The 19515-nt window shown below is 46.8% G+C and overlaps 1 protein-coding gene across 1 annotated transcript in view; it reads right to left on the reverse strand.

The window, feature by feature from the left end:
• KIF15 (kinesin family member 15) overlaps window positions 1-19515 on the reverse strand; it is a 927627-nt gene that overhangs the window by 530760 nt on the left and 377352 nt on the right. Inside the window, exon 20 of the mRNA XM_086941724.1 lies at window positions 8268-8433. Coding sequence (XP_086797850.1) covers window positions 8268-8433 — 166 coding nt within the window. The remainder of the gene's footprint in view (window positions 1-8267; window positions 8434-19515) is intronic.

The raw sequence follows: 19515 nt of genomic DNA on the forward strand, positions 1-19515 counted from the left end.
AGGTGATCAATACAGGCCTGATTTTTACTAGGTGAAAAGTAATTGCCCTGTAATCCCATTTTCTTTAGCATGAAAAACCCCAGAATGCTTCCTCTGCAAGAGTGAAGTCCTAGCTGCCATGAAGCAGGTTGAACATGACTGCCACCTTAGCAAGAAAAACACAGGACGACTTAGATGTTGAGGGATAACAATATAACCGCTGCCTTCGAAAGGAACACACAACTTCCTCATCAGTAAGTGAAAATACCAAATCACCTCCTCAACAGGCTAAAAGGCTTTCAATTTCCTTTTCAGACAAAACACGACTGACTTCTGAAAAGGTGAAATGGGTCACACTCTATAATAACTGCCATGTGAGATCACAATCTGTAATAACTCCCTGGCGAATGGTATTGTTCCCTCCTTTTGTAAAACAACTTTAGTCACCCTCTCTTCAAAAAGGATACTTAAGAACCTAATATCTCTTCCAACTATCCTATTTCCATTCTTCATTTTTGTACTAATATTTTAAATATTTGGATGAATACACAGATCATTTCTTATATTGAGGAAAACAGTGTCCTTAATGCATTTCAGTCCAGTTTCAGACCCTCATTTAGCCCAGAAACAGTGCTAGTGGCTGCAGTCAATGACATCTGTATGATCTTGAAGCAGGGAGCCCTGAGTCTCTACGTGTCCTTGATCTGTCATCAGCCTTTGACAAGATCTCACATGCTGACCTGCTATAACGATTAAACTTTATTGGTTTGGGGGGACAACGCTCTAAGATGGTTTGAATCCTTTATTGTAAAATTGAACACAGGCTGTTCAGAGGGCTTTATTCCGTGCATATTTTAAAGGTACGCCCTGTGGAATCTCTCAGGGATCTGTTCTCAGTCCAACTCGCTTTAATATATATGTTGCTCCATAAGCGTATCGGATCACCTATTCTGGGTTCTAATTTTATGGCTATGCTGATGGCACGCAGATCTCAGACAAGACCGAGGTGTTGATTTTCAGTAATCCTTAAAATTGGTGCCCCCTGCGGTGGCCTCAGGCATAAGGGGAGTGCCCTAAATTGGCAACTACTACCTGGAAACTTTAATATGTATACCATATAAAAAGCTAATGGCCACTTGTTTTTTTAATCATAAAAAAATTATAGATTCATCCATTCATTCCTCAATACTCCAGTAGCTGTTAATACAAGCCTTGATTCTCTGCAGGTTGGACTATTGCAATGCATTGTATGTTGGTCTCCCTGCCTATCTTATGCGGAGACTGGGGAGGCAGTTTTGAGTTTTACTTGCTGTAGACTAGCAGCATGTATCACCTGCTGAGAAGAAATTAATGCCATTTCACTTCCTGAGCTGGAGGTTATTTCTCTTTTAGTGAAGGCGTAGCGATGTTTTTACTTGCTAAGACAGAAGTCTCCTCTATAGTCTGTTTATGGCTATCCACATGCTGGTACTGGTGGGCATGTCGGTGGGTTTGTCATGCTGGCAAGGCAGATATATGTCCTCTCCTTTTGAGGAGGTAATCATATTCTTTTACTTGTTACTGGGACTGTTGGGTGTTTTCTGCTGCTGAGTAGGCCTTTGTGTTTTTAACCTGATGAGAGCGCATTTATGTACTCTCACCTGCTGAGCAGGCAGTCTTGTTTTTACCTGCTCAGGAGATATTTATGTTTTTTTCCACAAAAGGAAGAATTATTTTCGTTTGCTGAGAAAGTTGTGTGTTTTCTTCACTCTTGTGGGCAGTTGTGTGTTGTCATCTTCTGGCGGAGGCCGAGCACAGCCGTCTAGACGAAGGGTGCCTTTTAAGCATGCCAGAGACGGAATTGGTTCGAGGTGCTGGATAAATGGCTTTATGGCAGATGCAGAGAGCCTTCAACCAACATCTTTTCTTAACTGGGAGCCAACATTACCAGTTGCACCGAGGCACTATCAAATCTCTGCATGCCAAATATCAGTCTGGCAGCTGTGATGCATGGAAACATACAACTGCCTACAAACCATGTACACATGTATCCATACTGCGAGTACATATAACATACAAATGCCAGGCAGGGGGCAACCATGTGACTGCATCCCCTGCAGGTTTAAACCTATGACTGCACATCTAAAGGTTGCAAAGGACTGCCCGTCAGCAACAAAAAAAAGACAGAATTGTACAGCATAATTTTTAAGGTATCCTCATCAATTATCCGCTATTCCTCATTTATTATTTCCTGAATCATCACTCCTCTTCGATCACCCTCATTAGCCATCCGTCCTCCCTCATCCCTCAACCATCATGTGTCAGTGTCATCATTCTAAGCTGAAGATGAATTTAATGCACGGCTGTTCTCTCGGTAAGTTAAAACACACGACTATCAAACCAAGGGGCAAAAACATACGACTGACTGCTCCTTTGGCATCTGGAAACATAACAGCTCCTCTCCTGCTCCCCTCTCTTTGCCCCCTCAGCGTGTAAAACACACCACTGCATACTTTACTACCATAATGTAAACACTCTGCGCTGCGGAACTGGGCAGGGGGCCTACCGCCGGTCCGCTTTCTTCCTCTCCCCCTTAGCCCCCGCTTTCATTTTAATTTTATTTAGTGCATTTTTATAAAGCGTGGACATTACCCGAAGGTGTCAGAGCGCTGTACAGTAGAGCTAGTTATGTTACAAGAGAAGAGTGGTACAAAATAGAAGATTACAAAGACTAAAAATTAAGGGTACACAAACACAAAATCCACCACAGCACGCAGGGGTGAGGAATGCACAGGAAAAAATACAAATTTACAATGAAGAGCGAACTTCCAAGAGGGGCCTGAGAATGAAGGGTACACAAGCACAAATTGCAACACAGCACGCAGGGGTGAGAAATGCACAGAAAAAAATACAAATTTACAATGAAGAGCGAACATACAGAGTGCAACCACTCTCCCCAAAGACTTTTAGATAACAGGGCACACACGGAGCCTCCAAAGACCCTCGGAGCAGTTAGATTCACAGGATGGTTGCTCTGGAGCCTCAGAACTAGAAACCACATGAGCTGGGCAGGAGGGCCATTGCTCGGCAGAGGGAAATGGCACGGTGCGCTCGGGGGGGGCTCTGGTCACAATAGCACCAACCAGACATGACAATAGACCCAATTCAGGGCAGACACACACAGCCCGTCTGCTCCCACCTCCAGCCCACAGAATGCCCCCAGAGGAGGGCTGGAGGTCTGCCTGTCACTGGGAACGCCACCCATGAACTGGTGATTCCAACTGGGGCCCGTCCCTCCCCTCTCAAAGCATATCCGCTCTATGCCTTCTCCACAGCTCAGACCGCTTCCATCCCCTGAAACTTTCGCAGAGACAGGGCTAGGGGGCAGAGGGTCACAGACAGAGTCCACGTGGGTCTGCTGATCGCCCCACTCCCCTGTTCAGGGTGCAGCCAGAGTAGACGGCCAGGTTATTTAAGCGCTGTAAAACAAACATATGCCCCACCCTCACCAGAATGTGTCCTCACTAAACTTCAAGGGCCTCGGGAGCAAATGGGGCCTCCTGAAGGGTTCCAGGGGTCTGGGTGATTCCTGTGGACCCCTGGCTGCTCCGGCCCGCAGGAAACCTTCAGAAATGGAAGGCCCGGGCATAAGGGCCGTTTGGAGAGACATCGATGCGCCTGGGACTCATGTTAATAGAACCAACCCCATCTTTTCACACCACATCCAAAGTGGACTTCTCCAGAGCTCAGGCTAGTCCCAGGTCCAGAATCCCTTCAGGGACCCCTCGAGTGACGGGGGGGGGGGGGGGGGGGGGGGGGGAGGGGGGTGCTGAACCTGGGCAGCGCGCTCTGAACATCTCCCCTCCTAGCAGCGCCAGGCCCAGGGAGAGCGTGGAGTAGAGCCCCTGCAGCTCCACTCTGCCTACTGATTAAAGGTTCAGCCTCCCCCTAAATTTTTTCTTAGCCCCCCCCCCCCGAAATTTGGCTCTAGTTGCGCCTCTGGCATAGGTCATGTTTATTACGGAGGTGGGGGAAGTTACTGGACACCGGTAGACCAGCGGGCTGGGACTAGGGCCTAGCTTCAGGGTTGCTAGGATTACAAATTCCCATAGCAGGGGTTGAGAAAAAGACCAGGGGCAGCAAGCTCATTTCTAACGAGCATCTTTGTGAGTTTGTCGCTGTGGAGAAATAACTCTCCTGCGCGCTGTGCCAGGCCCTGGGGAATTTTTTTAACTTAAAATTGGGCTTAAATGCGATCACACAACCTCTCAAAGCCATTTTTATCCCTCTGCACCCAAGCCTTCCTGCGCACTCCCGCTGGTATGTGTCTGACCTTCACCCCACCACCTCCAAATTACACTTGAATCTGCGCTGTGTCCTGCATGCAACCTCCGCGTGTTTGTGTGTCACCAGGCCTTTCACTTTTAATTTCGAATCCGGCCCAGTTGTGACGGTGCCACGCCCCAGACAGAGCCGTGCAAAACTGAACAGAGATGACGGTCCTGACTACACTCACCTGCAGACAGGGGGCCGGGGGGCTGGAAATAATTAAATGTTGTGCCTCGCTCTCTTTCTCCATCGTCGACTCGTCTCTCTCTGGCCTTTGACATCACGAGATGCCTGCCTCCTTGACCTCGCCTCACCATCACGCGCATTTTGCGCGAGCCCAGCCCCAATGCGCATGATCAACACCCAGACCCTACCCTAAGAGGTGAACTACACCTCGGATTGTCGGCCGCGCGCAGACGCAGGGGCCGGGCAGAGGAGACATCTACGCGCTGCGTGCGTCATGGATCTGCAGCAGCAGCTGCATTTATTTAATACATTATTCATTATGAATTGCCTAAATCGGACATGGCCAGTACAGAAGAAGTTCACAACAGTAAGTACTACTGTACAGCAGGCACTCACGTTGATCTTAAGTGACGGTGCACAGAAGCAGGGGAGGATCGCCAGAGAAGACATGGAGCCTGATGCCGAGACTGACACGCGGAAAGAGCCAGGTGAGTGGGGGGGTGTGGTATTGGTGGGGGAATGTGTGTGTGCATGTGTCTGAGTGTGCCGCTTAGTTGTGTGGGGTGGCGGGGGGGGGGGGGGGGGGGTTCTGTGCGCTCCTCTGTGTGTGTGTGCGCGTGATTGAGAGGCGAGAGGCTGCCTTGCTGTGCACAGTTGGAGCAAGAGGTGTGCACGGCTGGGGGGCGGGGCCAGGGGGCGCGTCCACGAGGTGTAATCGGCGCTCGTGGCCATTTCTAGGTCGCTTCACAAGGAACTCGGTGACAATAGGTCGAGAGCTCGACCTAAAAAAGGACAAATGGACTTTGGATCTCTCCTTGTGTGCTCATTGCTTGGAACTTCGTTGTATGACTATATTGTAAAAGTGCTGAACCTCTATGATTTAATGTGTTTATAGGAATGTATTCCTTGGTGAGGAGTATAGAGGGAAGTGCTCCTTGGTTCTTTGCACCAAAACGCCTTATTTACAATACTATATTTGTCAGGTGTGGATTTCGACAGCCCCTACCCTCAGCTTGTTTAAATTTACTGTAGGTTCACTGTGCACATTGCGCACTTTTTCTACTCAATACTTGATGCTGTGATTTATGGAGTACAAGAAACATTAAAAAACTCTTTTTGGATTACTGCTGGCCATATATTTTTTGAAATTCATTTATATATGGAATACATTGGTCTAAAGTATTGTATGAATGACAAAATATTGCTTGAAATGATGCCCTTTGAACATTAATAAAGGATACAAATATTACCCTAGTCTCTTTCGGTTTAGGGGTCACTCCTGATGTTTGTATTATCATACAATTTGAAAAGTATTTTCTACTGTAATTTCCCAAGATTATATTGTTTAAAGCAAAATCAAGCAGAAGAGGATAATATCCTGATGGCCTTGAATGCCAATGAATTAGTCTCAACACAAAATTTTCATGATCCTTGTCAGCTTAGATGTTGAGAAAGCTTTCTGTGAGTAAATTGAACAGACATTCTATTTAGGACTGGCAGGAGGAGTATTACCCAAGATGCCCAAAATATTAACAGTAGGGCCACTATATCCTTTTCAAGTGAATGACAAATTGAAACCAGATTGAAGCAAAAATGTCTGAAACACCGTGGTTTTTAAATTTATGCAATTCACAAAATGCCTTTGGGATCGTTTCTGCTGGTGTCTAATACATGCCACCTTGAGTGTGATCTATGGCAGATCCAGAGCATGTTGGAGGGGATGTCAAGAATTGGAATTTCTAATTCATATCTAGGGAGAGTATCCAGAAGCTCAAATCTTTTGGAAGGAGAATCAATCTAACATTAAACTGCTGAAGGGAATAGGGCGATCTGAAGTATCCTGCTGAAACGTTTAGGAGATAAAAGTAATGAACTTCAAACACTAGACTCCAGATTTGGTGAACTTGTTGTGCATCTTTAACTAGCAGGATATTTGACTTTGGAGAAAGAGTATCACACGGGAGCACTAGCCTAAACGTTTCAGTGGATTTAAGTCTTGAATATTTATGCAATGGAAAACCTGTCCAAGAAAAATAAATACAGTAAAAAGTGTAGAAGAGTTTTAGGACAGTTAGGAGCAGTACAATGTCACCCAATCCATAACACTAATGCACACACCAGGCAACTTTGCAGATTTTTACTTTACTGTAAAGGACATAATTGCCTGATTTTGTTTATTTACTTGCTTTCTAATAATTTCAGAAATCAATCCGATCATATCCTTATAAGTAATTTTTGAAAATGCGCAAGAGCAGGTACTTTAAAAAAATGTTTTTAACCAAAGAAATGATAAAAGAAAATAATGAGTGAGAAACAGCATTTAACATCATATTGTGTATCTACCTCCAAAAGGAAATTGGATCTTCCCCATTCAAAATGTCTCCCTTCACCCGTCTTCCACCCAGAATATCGAAAGCAGCAACAGTCTGGTTGAAAACAGCCCACAGCCTCAACCAGCAGGAATTAATTTAGCTCAACACTGAATACTTAGTTAGAAGATTACATCTTCGACCTGTCAGAACCTCGCTCTAGCTATCCATATTCACTTAATATCAATCTCACCCAAACCCTTGGTCCAGGGCTGGTCCTAGAATATTTTTCTGGTATTTTTAATTTTGCATTGGAATAAGGATTGCCCTATTAATCTCCACAGGTTATTAAAAAGACTCAAGTGTTACACCTACACAGCAATAGATACATTTCGAAGAATCAGCACTTGGTGTCCTCCATTCACTAACTAGCCGCCTTCCATACCTCGGTTTTTTCTCCATGTACAAGTACAGGTGAAACCCAGGATACACAGTTCCGTCTAGAAAAGGAGTACTTGTGGTTTACATTTACATCCATCATTTTAGTGAGTAAAACGAAGCTGCATACCCACTAATATAAAGCTACAACAGAGTTATACTGTACAGTTTTAATTTCAAGAGCTATTTCAAATATTCCCAATGTGAATCTGCGAGTCTTTGGCAGAAAGTTATTTGGACATACTGTGTGAAACATTTTTTTTCCAAAGCCCTAACAAGGATTTGAGTTTTTTTGCCCCCTAAAGTTGCAAGGGATTATTTTCACCCACTTGTCTGTGTACTGTAGACCAGTCACCACCACCTCGAACAACAAGCTCAGTTAAACTCTATGAACGTGTCCGGTCAATATTTTCCAAGCACTGAGCTAGAAAAGCAAGTGTTTCTCAAATACCACAGATCTGCCTGATTTGGTGGGTTTCAAGTGAAACAATAAAATATATTGGTGTAGTACTATCCATATATGCAGTAAAACCGAAAGAGTGAACATTGGCATTATAGTGCAGGAATTGAGGCGGAACACTGAATGATAGCCTTCTTGGTGCTGTGCATACTTTAGTCAATAGACTTTGTGATAAATGATTCGCTTGTGGTTATTACTTGAGTGACACGACGAAGCCAAATGACTGTCTGCCAACTTTGGTTTGGGTAGATTTGATGCATTCTGCTAGTGACCAGCTTGTTGCTGCATAATCCTATTGCATCCGGCCATACGTGACAAACCGCTACAGAGTTGCGCATAGCTCTGGTCTCACGTATAATCTATGTCCAGCATATGAAGGACACTATCAATTAAACTGGTCCAAGTTCTCAATTATCCTGGTGAAGACTGCATGTTTAATATGCAATTCAGATATTAGCACCACCTTATCTGAATTGATGAATCATTTTTCGTCTGAAATCAGGATTCAAGATCATCAAAACACACACTTAATAACAAATGTTTGGATTCAGGAGCATTGCATATTAAAACGTAAATAAATGCTATACCGGACACTATCCAACTGGAGTTGAAGGTTCATGTGCCTGTCGGACAGCTGACTCAGCTCTTTCTCCTGCTTTTCTTTGAATGAACTGTACTCCGCCTTCACCGCACTGAGCTCCCGGTCCGCAGAACGAAGGACCACTCTCAGGTCATGGACCTCACTTTTCAATACTTCAATGTAAAGAAAATGAAATTTAGCAACACTTCAGCCCCTTACTGGCAATCCCTATCACATAGCTCCAGTTATTAACAAATATTGCTGAGGTGGGGGGTGAGTATCTGGTCCTCAGACATGCATTTACTTGTATTACATTTAACTAGTAGATGTGAACACAAATATGTGCATACACTTAAAATGCAAACAGCAATTAAACACCTGCGCTGGGAACGAAAAATATTTAGCACTTCTGGCATCAACGACAGTTGGAGAAAGTAGAACCCTGGAAATGAACGGAGGGTGCTTAAAGTCAGAAGAGACTATAGAAGAAAAGCAAAGAAATATAGTTCAGTCATTTAAAAAGAATTGAAAATACAATATTCTTCAACTGAATTACTTATGTTTACTTGGCACAAGCACGTACATTCTAACCAATGCTGCAACTGGAAAACTTTTACTTTGGGAACTCAGGAACTGGGTGTCAAGGTGCGTCAAAAAAGGGTGTGAAGTCATGAAGAAAAAAAACTGTCCGACAGGCAACATACATTTCCCACAAAGAAATTTGCAACAAGGAGAAATGCGACAGAACATTTGTCCTGGCTTCATTGTTTGCAAAGGCTGCATTTTAAAATATCTTATGAGGTTAATGCATCTTCTGTACAGAGTTTTGAGTATCCAGAAATTCTCAGGGAATAATAATGGTAAGATAACTGGTGGTTAAAGCACTTGCTAGAGAGATCCGTTTGGTCCAGTCATAGTTTTGACTCATAGTAGCGTAGAGGGTAAACTTTGTTTCCTACAGAGCACATCGTGTAACATGCAAATTTCAGATTTTTATTAAATGTAGGTAAGTAAGTGGGTTACTGCTTATAACAAAGATCATTTTATTACTTGCAAATCATAATATAGCACAGTGAGCTCTGAACAAGTCTGCAAACTGCAAGGCATGGTTTTAGAATGTTTTTGTTTCTTCTCAATGTTGTCATAAGGCTGCAAAAAATCGATTCTTCGGTAAGTAGTAAAGTTTTACTAGCACAGAAAATGGCAAGCACTGCATTATGCTTTAGATCCCGACTCTGAATGTCTCTCGGCCATGCAATGTTAACATATAATCCCTATCAGTAAAGGCGATCTGTGAATCCGAAACCTTTAAGAACAACTTACTTATCTTTTGAAACATAACGATCTATCTGGTAGAGACCTATTCTAGTTTTAGACCTTCATAGATGTGGCCAGGGCACGCTGTTGTCAGTTAACACAACTTTCCACACCGGAAGCGCAGTACTATGAAAGACACTAACCACTGGTGCGTCAAAACTAGGGCCCTTTAGGGGAGTACCTATGCCTAGAAATCAGTTTGAGAGCAGGGTAGATGGGTTGAGCGGTAAGGAATCTACAACTAGAATAGGACTGTACCAGATACATCGTTACCAAAGGTAAGCAACTTGTTCATCTGATAGAGACTTCTAGTTGTTTATTCCTTGCCTTAGAATAGATAAACAAGTTACTTACCTTCGGTAACGATGCATCTGTAAGAGGCATTAGTAGTTTTAGATTCCTTACCTTAGAATTACCCCCAGGCGTCAGGCTGGACCCGGAAAAAAAATTCCGTAGCAGTACTCCTGCGCGTCAGTAAGTGGCGTCAGTCGACTCTGCGTTCGTTGTTGTTGTTGTGCTCGACGGGATGACATTGCGGTGTCTACTTAGACGCCGCCCTTGCGTGCTGATATCAGTTCGGACACGACTTTCCACGCCAGAAGCGCAGAGCCATGCAAGACACTGACCACTGGTGCACATAACTACGGCTCTGGGCGGTTGTCCCTACTCCAAGAATTCAGTTCGCATAACGAAGAGAAGGGGTGGGGCAGTAAGGAATCTATACCTACTAATGTCTCATTACCGAAGGAAAGCAACTTGTTCATATGAAAAAGACAGTAGGTATATATTCCTTACCTTAGAATAGATACCCCAGCAATGCCAACCCCGGAGGTGGGTCAGCGAACTAAGTTCACACCAGGAAGTCCGGGAGAATAGAATGTCCAAAAAAGGCGTCTCTCCGGACTTGGCTGTCCAAACAGTAATGTTTCGTGAACGCGTGCAGGGATGCCCATGTGGCTTCCTGGCAGAAGTCAACCAACGGAACTCCAAGTCCCAAACCAGTAGTGGCTGCCACGCCCTGGTAGAGTGGGCGCGCAGTCCTACTGGAGGTTCCTTTTTCACAAAAGAAGAACAGATCTTAATGCATAAGACAACCCATCGAGAGATGGTACATTTGTGCACTACCCCACCTTTCTTGGCGCCCACATAACCCACGAAGAGTTGAAAGACAGCGCATGTCTTGGGTCCAGACAGTGGAGTCTCTCCTCCTCTTTGGGAGGGTGCGGGAAGAAAGTGGGCAATGTGATGGTCTGACCTACGTGGAAAGAGGTAACCACTTTGGGCAGAAAAGAGGGCCTAGTACGGAGGTCCACTTTTTCTGGATGGACAGCAAGAAAGTGAGGTCTGGAAGATCAGGCTTGAAACTCACTCACCTAGCGAGCAGAGAAGATGGCAAGCAAGAAAGCAGTCTTCAAAGTAAGGAGACAAAGAGGACAATTATGTAGCAGCTCAAAGAGAGCACACATAAGGTAAGTGAGGACTAGATTCAAGTCCCACAGGGGCATTACAAAAGGAGAAGGAGGAAAGAGATGAGTAATGCCCTTCATAAATCTATTACCAATAGGAGACTTGAAAAGAGAAGGCTGATCAGGAAGGCGAAGAAAGGCTGAAATGGCTGAACGATATCCTGTAAGAGTGCTCAGAGCAAAGCTCTGCTGGGCCAAAGAAAGAATGAAGAGGAGAACTTCTGAAAGAGGGGAAGAAAGGGGATCCACAGCATTTGCTGAGCACAATGCCACAAATTTGTTCCATCTACAGGCGTATACCGTTTTAGTGGAGGGACACCTGGCTGCCAAGATGACATTACAGACTTCAGGAGGAAGGTCGAAAGCTGTTAACGCTCAATTTTCACACAAGGGGGTGGAGACTAGACAGGCTGGGGGGAGGACCGTCCCCTGCTGCTGTGACAGAAGATCCTCCAGAAGAGAACACCTGAACCGAGGATCGATGGCCATGCTCAAGAGCTCGGTGTGCCAGACTCTTTGTGCCCAGTCCGGGGCCACAAGAATTACTTGGGCCCGGTCAAGCGTTATCTTCTTCAACACTCTGGGTAGTAGTGTTACAGGCGGAAAAGTGTACAGGAGGCTGCAAATCCACTCGCGACAAAAAGAAATGCAGAGTGAGTGCCTCCATGGAAACTCCAACGCGTAGAACTGCTGACATTGAGAGTTCTTAGGTTGCGAATAGATCTGACCAAGGCTCTCTCCACTGCTGAAAGAGACCTTGCACCACCTCCGAGGGAAGACGCCATTCGTGATCCATCATGCACAGGCAGCTGAGATCGTCCACTCTGGCGTTCACAGAACCTGAATGTAGATGTGGCAGGATGCACTCCTTTGTTTAATGATCCATTTTAACATTATGCTCCAAACGTTCACAATACGCGTGTTGACAGGCACCGCGTCTTGCCCAATCAGCGTAAATAAATATTTCAAGATATATATATATATGGAGTGACATTTTCTCTCCATCCGCCTGTCCCACAGCCAATATAAAGAAGTGTTCAACTGACTTCTTTGTCAATTAGATAACGCCCTGATGTTCCAGCCATGTCCAAAGGCGAAGCGCTTCAAGACATAGGGTCCATGATCCCACCCCACCCTGTTTGTTGCAGTACCACACGGTGGTAGTGTTGTCCGTGATCAACTGCACTACTCTTCCTTTGACAGAGGGAAGGAATGCCGTCAGTGCAAGATGAATCGCTCAGAGCTTCAGAAGGTTGATGTGGAGCCCAGACTCCACCGTAGACCAGAGACTTCTGATCTCCGCCTCTCCCATGTGGCCGCCCCATCCCAGAAGTGACGCATCAGTCATTACTGTGAACTCTGGTTGGGGAAGGGAGAGGGATCTGCCCCTGACCGAAGCCTGGTTCGTGAGACACTACTGCAATTGACTTGCAGTCCCCTCCGAGATCTGGATGACATTGGAAAGATACCCCTGATGCTGCGCCTACTGAAACTTCAGGTCCCACTGTAGAGCTCGCATATGCCAGCTGGCACGATCCACCAGAAGAATGCGGAAGACCATGAGGCCCAGCAGCCTCAGGGTCATTCTCACCGAAATCCGGGATAGAGGCTGAAACATCGGTATCATAGCCCGAATATCCCAGAAATGCTGCTCGGGAGGATAAACCTGAAACCGTGCTGTCTCCAGTACAGCTCCAATTAAAAGGAACTTCTCTTCAGAGAGGGAATCAGGTGAGACTTTGGCATGTTGATAGTGAACCCTAGCAAATGCAGGAGGTCCGCCGCGGTCTGAAGGTGGGAGACGACAGCCTGGGGCGAGCCCCCCTTCAACAGCAAATCGTCGAGATAGGGGAAGACTGGAACCCCTAATGAGCTCTGACCACCGCCATCAGTTTCATGAACACCCAAGGGGGGCTGGTAAGGCCAAAGGGGAGCACAGTAAACTCAACATGCTTGTGGCCTACTGTGAACCGTAGGTAACGCCGGTGGGCAGGAAAGACGGGGATGTGAAAATAAGCGTCCTGCAGGTCCAACGCTACTATCCAGTCTCCAGGGTCGAAGGCAGACAGGACTTGAGCCAAGGTTAACTTTTTGAACTTATCCTTCCAGATGACGTTCCTGAGGTCTATAATAGGATGCAGGCCTTTGTCCTTCTTGGGTACCAGGAAGTAGTGGGAGTAACAACCAAGACCTACTTCTGGCACAGGGACTCCTTCGATCGCTCCCTTGGCCAAGAGAGCTGTAACTTCCTGGCGGATAAGGGCCAAGTGGTCCTCCAACATGCGATGGAGCGTTGGTGGAATGGAGGGAGGAGTAGTCTCGAAGGGGAGGGAGTAGCCCCATCGGACTATCTGAAAAACCCACCTGTCCTGGACGATGTCGTGCCAGTGGGGGAGGTGATGGCGAAGCCTGTCACCCACTGACAGCTGGTGGCCCTGAAAAGTTGGACTAGGAGGATTTGGAGGTTGCTGCACGGGGGCATTGGTGGACTGGCCGACCCGCTGGCCCCCAAACCTGGGACGCTGGGTCCCACGTTGCGGGCCACACATGGGCTAAGTAGCTTGCGCCGCCTTGTGGCTCTGGGCGGAACGTGGTGGTGCACCCCTTCTGTAGCCACAAAAATGGGTGAAAGGCAGCACAGGGCAAGAAGTTTCTGCGAGGCCCAAGGATCTGCCCGTGGCCCTAGAATCCTTGAAGCGCTCGAGAGCGTTGTCCGCCTTGTCACCAAACCGGCGACGGCCATCAAAGGGCATGTCAAAGTGTGGATTAGACATCCCCAGAGAAGCCAGATGTTCTCAGCCATGCGCAGCGCCTCAGGGCTACTGACGTGGAAACCATTCTACCCAACGAGTCGCCAGTATCCAATCCTCACCGGATGGGGAACTTAGCTGTATCTCGACCCTCAGCAACAGGGTGGGTGAGCACCGCCTGGGCCTCCTCCGGGCACTGTGGCCACACTTGCGAGACCGTATCCCACACTGGGTGTGTAGAACGGCCCAAGAGACATGCGGTGTTCATCCTCCCAAGATGGTCCAGCTTCTTGGACTCCCCATCTGGGGGAGCAGTAGGGTATGTGCCTTTTGAGGATGAGGCTTGAACCACCAAGCTCTCAGGGGTACGGTGTTGGGAGATGAAAAGTGGGTCGCACAGGGCCGGGCGTGGTGTTGGGCAATCATTCTGTTCAGAGGAGACCCAGTGCAGGGTTTGGACCAAGTGCCCAAAAGGATGTCAGTGAGAGCCTCATTAAAAGGCAGCATGGGCTCCAAAGAGGCTGCTGCAGACTGAAACACCTCAGCTAGGAGGTTAGTCCTGACAGCCACCGTAGGAAGCTCAAGGCCCAAGGCCTCAGCCACCCTATGCAACACCACAGCGTAGGAAACTCCCTCCCCTGTAGCCACAGTAGGGGAAGAAAGCATACCAAGGTCTGGGGAGATATCAAGACCACTGGCATCACCCAACTCCTCTCGCCAGTCCAGCTCAAGTTGGTCTACTAGAGGGTCAACAGCCCCCTCCCAGTCCTCCTCACCCTCCTCTGGCTGCCACTAAGGGCAATAGGAAATGCCAGGGATAAACAGAGGTACAAATGTACCCTCTGGCGCCAATACCGATGTCGGTCCGGCGCCAGGTCCAGGTCAGGGGTGAGGTTGGGGTCGACGCCGGTTTGGGGCACAACCGGGGAAGATACCGTGAGGTCGAACAACGCCGATCCGGGAAAAAGAAAGAACTCACATTAGCATGCAGGGGCGGCGTCTAAGTAGACACTGCGACATCCCACCGACAACGACGCGGAGTCGAACTACACCACCTACCGACACGCAGGGGTACTGCTATGAAAAAAAATCTCAGGATCCAGTCTGATGCCTGGGGGTAATTCGAAGGTAAGGAATCTATAACTACCGTCTATTTCAGATAACAGATCTCTAAATGCAGACGGACACCTGGGAGAAATTCTAAGGTATGGAATCTACAACTGGATGTCTCAATCAGATATCACCATTGTCATATGTAATATCCTGTACATGGATTCTTACACTTGTATGATTTATTGTCAATGCATAATGTATGCGTCTGGTGTTAAGCACTCCAACACCCTACATTCAGATCAAAAGCGCTCTAGAAGGCTGGCTTAGTATATGGTGCAAACTTATTTAAGTGAAGCACCCTGCACTAATCCAGATAACCCTTATGGTGATTTTCGTTGTCTTAGACAACCATAGAAAGATCTCTAAGTAGTAGGTGTGGAGAGCAGCCTTCAGGCTTAGTCCAGAAGGAGTTTAAAGCAGCTTGTTTTACTAGTACTAATCATATACTGTAGGTTAAGTGAAAAAGAACCACACAGTAGTTATAAAAATATGTATTTATTACAAACACTCACTGACACATAGTAATATCTCCTACCCAGATATATAATCACAATACACACAATACATCACAATAGAACAGGTAAGTAGCACAAACACACAGTAGTCTCCAGGTGGAGACCAAACCATATACTAACAAAGTGGAATGCGAACCGTGACCGAAGTCGAGACTGGCTTAGAGAAGCCGGGGACCCAAATAACAATCAAGGTAAGTACCACATAACCCCGCGGAGACCGTGTGCAGAGTGGAAACAAGACCGCGTGCTCAATACAAGTCAATGGGGAAGTCGCTGTTGCAGTGTTCAAGAAGGACCCTTCCCAGAGGACCCTGAAGAAACCCAGTGGAAGATGAAAGGTTGGAGTGTCACCCCACCTGTGGATGCCCCAGGAACCAGGATACCTACATCAGGGCAGCTGCGTGCATAGGTGCGAAGTGACTCTGGAAATGCTGCAGACCACAATGGAGGACTTCAGTGAAGGTGTCACTGGCAAAGAAGGTGAACGTGTCTGGTGGAATTCCAAGGGTGGTTTCTGGATGAGGAGTACCTGCGAGCACGGGGGACAAGTCTATGCCAATCGGGAGGGACCAAGACGCACACAAGACCAATGATCACCAATGATGGAAGATGCAGGAGAGTGGACTGTGCCCTTGTCGCTGCAGCTGTGAGGACCAGGCAATGCTGTGGAAGACCAGGAAATGTTACCGAGCTGTCCCATGTCGGACGTCGAGAACCAGGGGGTCAGTGTCCGGCAGGAGCACCAACAAGCCTTATCAGCAGCAACAAACGAGGAAAGCGAAGAAGGTCAAGTGTCTGTACCAGCAAGGTCTAAAGGACTCACCAAGTGCAGGTGAGTCACAGCAAAACCAGAGCATGCAGCACAGTCCACTGGAGCCAAAGAAGACCCTGAAGAGGACCCAAGGCCGAAGGCACAGGAGTCGCAAGAGGACCTCGAGCAGCTCATCAAGAATGAAGGCTCATGGTACAGAGGATGCAGTCAGGACAAAGATCTTGGTAGCAAGAGAGGCTGGAGCTTCTTGGAGCCCGAAGATCTCTGGAGAAGAGAGTCAACAAGCCTTGGCAACGACAAGTTGACGCAATGCACAAGGGTACTGTTCCATATGTTCCGACGAGGGACACAGACTTTAAACTTGCTAAGAAGACAGTATAGGCTTCGAGGGATTTGCAGAACCACCATCTGTATTGCTGAGCCTCTCGGGAGTCCGTGGAACGTCGGGAGCAGCAGACCGGTCAGCTTGGTTGTGCTGCCTGCAGATGTAGCGGAGTGATTTTTTCACATCAAGGGAGATTCGGTTGGGTGTCTTGGATGTCCACAAGACTGGAGAAGAACCTGTATGGAGCACAGAAACAGATGACGAACAAGACTGGCAGGACAATGAGACCAGGAGCAGAAGGAGTCTTCCTAGATGCAGCCTCAGTTCCCAAAGCAAAGTCCAACAAAGTCCAAAGTGCCCAGATGGTTGAAGAGGAATTGGTTTCGGGTCTGAATAGTGTCCCAAGACTAATCTGAAGAGCGACCCCCAGGTAAGCCCTTAAGTACCCTAGGGAAAAGGTTGGGAATATTCAGGGATCCCTCCCAGAGGGGGAGCAGGACAGAGGGGAGAATACTCCTATGTGCTTTGCCCAGTTTCGTGCCAGAGTGGGAGCCAACGGCTCCCTGAACTGTTTTCAACTGGAGTATGAAAGGAGGGCACCAAATTTCCTACAAGCACTGTGAAAGAATTAAATATAAAAAAGAGTAACCGCTATTTATATTGTTATTTATGCAACTACTCATACAGGTGGACATTCTTACTGAGCTTGCATAATTTCAATTTCCAGGGACTGAGCAAAGTCAAAAGCTTGCCTCCAAATCAGTTTTTCTTTAGTACTTATTTTGATTTCAAAGTATTTTATGAAGTAATAAAAGCCGAGTGCCTTTGTTTCCCCTCCACTGTAATGGCATTTAAGTATTGGGCTTCAGATACCTCCTAGCCAGGATCATACTCAATCAAAAAGACGACTGATAACCCTTTAAATTCGCCCTTTGTTTTGGGCCCTCTAGAATCTTAAACAATAACAAGCATTAGAAATGCAATAGGTCTCGGATTTGTTTGAGCTAATGGCATTGTAAATGGCAATGTCTTTTCGCCATGTGTTATGGAGTGTATGCATGTGGTGTGTAGTGGAATTATGTTGGTTGGATTGGAATTGTAGCAATGGTGGATATTACCCCTTTTGGCATTTGCAGAACTTGGCAATAAAGTTATTTCCGCCTCCTTTGATGAACTGCTTGATTACTTATAAAATTATGTCTGCTGTAATGGTATTACAATTAGCGAGCAGATGAAAATGGATGGCGTGCAAGGAAATGCGGACTTGGTGGGGGCGGGGGGGGAGGGGTACAAAAAAAAAAAAACAGCTGAAAATCGCAGATAAGGAGCTGTGAAGAGGAAAACCTGGCCCCCCAAAATCGACATTTCCGCAGTTTATTACTAGATTAGATAGGTGCGTGCAAGAGATGCAAGTGTGTGCTTTAATTTCAGTGTAAGGTGCAGTGTTACTTATGTGTTACTTATCACGGAGCTCATATGTGTGCTGCTGTCATGACACAACGCGCATCATTGTTTCTGTGAATGTATGTATTGTGCTGCGCATCATCCATCTAGCCTTTTACCGCCTCCATGTTTCCACACACAGCCGAGAAGCCCCACGTCCGCCGTCCTGCTGCTATGAACGGCTGCTTGTCCGCGCCCCATCGACGCATACTGTACACATAGGTGCGTGCACGCATTGCACGTCGAGTACCTTCTCAAAAACAATAGCACGCTTGCTTGTATTATTTGTGCCTGCTATCTAGGGACCATTATCCTAGCGCTTAGAAACATAAGTCTATGCTGCCTTGTGGGGCTTTATGCCACCCAGCCACGGTCGCCTCAAGGCACCCAGGAGGGCAGGAGTCCTGGAGTGCAGGGATTGGGGTGACAGTGGAGGCAAGATGTTGGGGGTGGTCTTCCTCAGGACAACGTTTGAGGCGCTGCTTTCTAATAATATTGAAAAGCACAATAATACTGTTCTAGAAAGAGTACCACACGCTCTCGTAGTTACTTTATGAATACTACTGTTAATGTTTGTTTATGTGACATTTTTTTGCATTATTTTTATCGTTGCCAGATAAGTAAAACGGTTCAGCGCGCACTAGCGCGCGCATATACTCGTGAGCGTGCATGTATTACCTGGAGCCCTGGGTTTGGGGACAGGGGGCAGTGGGCTGTGACAGGTAGTCCGTTCACAACCCCCTCATGTACAAAAAAAAAAAAGCACATCTCACAACATTTTCTTGCACTGTGAAGCCTGCGCCGTGGCTTTGCTGTTAAACGGTTTCAGAGCTGTTTAAGGCAGTTTAAGTTTAATACTCTTGCCTGCCTCTCCCCCCCCCCCCCCCCATCTCCCTCGTTGCCAAATTGTGGTTCCTGGAACAGTTAGCCGAAGTCAGTAGGAATCAATGTTAATAATTACTGCAGACATGTCTTGGTTACAATAAAAAATCCTAAATCAAAATAGGCTTTTTAAGGGGGAATAAAAAATGGAGAAAGCGTACACACAGAGAAGAGGCGCTGACAGGGAGAGCTCTATGAAATGGATAAAAAAAAAAAAAAAGAAACGTGCGCCCAGCCTCTGTCTTCAATTACCGCGGGCCCTGACAGCCGCAATAATTGAAGAAATATGCCCTTCTGCTGCGCGTGTCCGCACACAATATGCACTAGGCGGAGCTACTCTACCGCCTATGGCCTATTGCGTGCTCTATTCTAAAAACATACTCATGCGAAGCCCAATTGACATGCAACTGGCAAAAAAAGGACGAAAAATCACGAGCAGCCAGGAATCTGTTAGGTAGCTTTTCAGAGACGCTAAGAAAAGGACTCTTGGGCTCCGCCTACACTGCTACGCAGTGTGACGTAGGCCCGAGCCCTAAAAATCTTTCATGGCCTGCACCTTGCTGCACTGAACAGAAAGCACACCATTTGCGTGTGCTGCTTAATTGTGTCCCAGTGTGGGAAAATTACACTGACAATTCAGGATACTTTACAGGAGTCAGACGAATCACCGAT

Source organism: Lissotriton vulgaris, chromosome 10 (assembly GCF_964263255.1).
Source record: "Lissotriton vulgaris chromosome 10, aLisVul1.2, whole genome shotgun sequence".
Classification (NCBI taxonomy): domain Eukaryota; kingdom Metazoa; phylum Chordata; class Amphibia; order Caudata; family Salamandridae; genus Lissotriton; species Lissotriton vulgaris.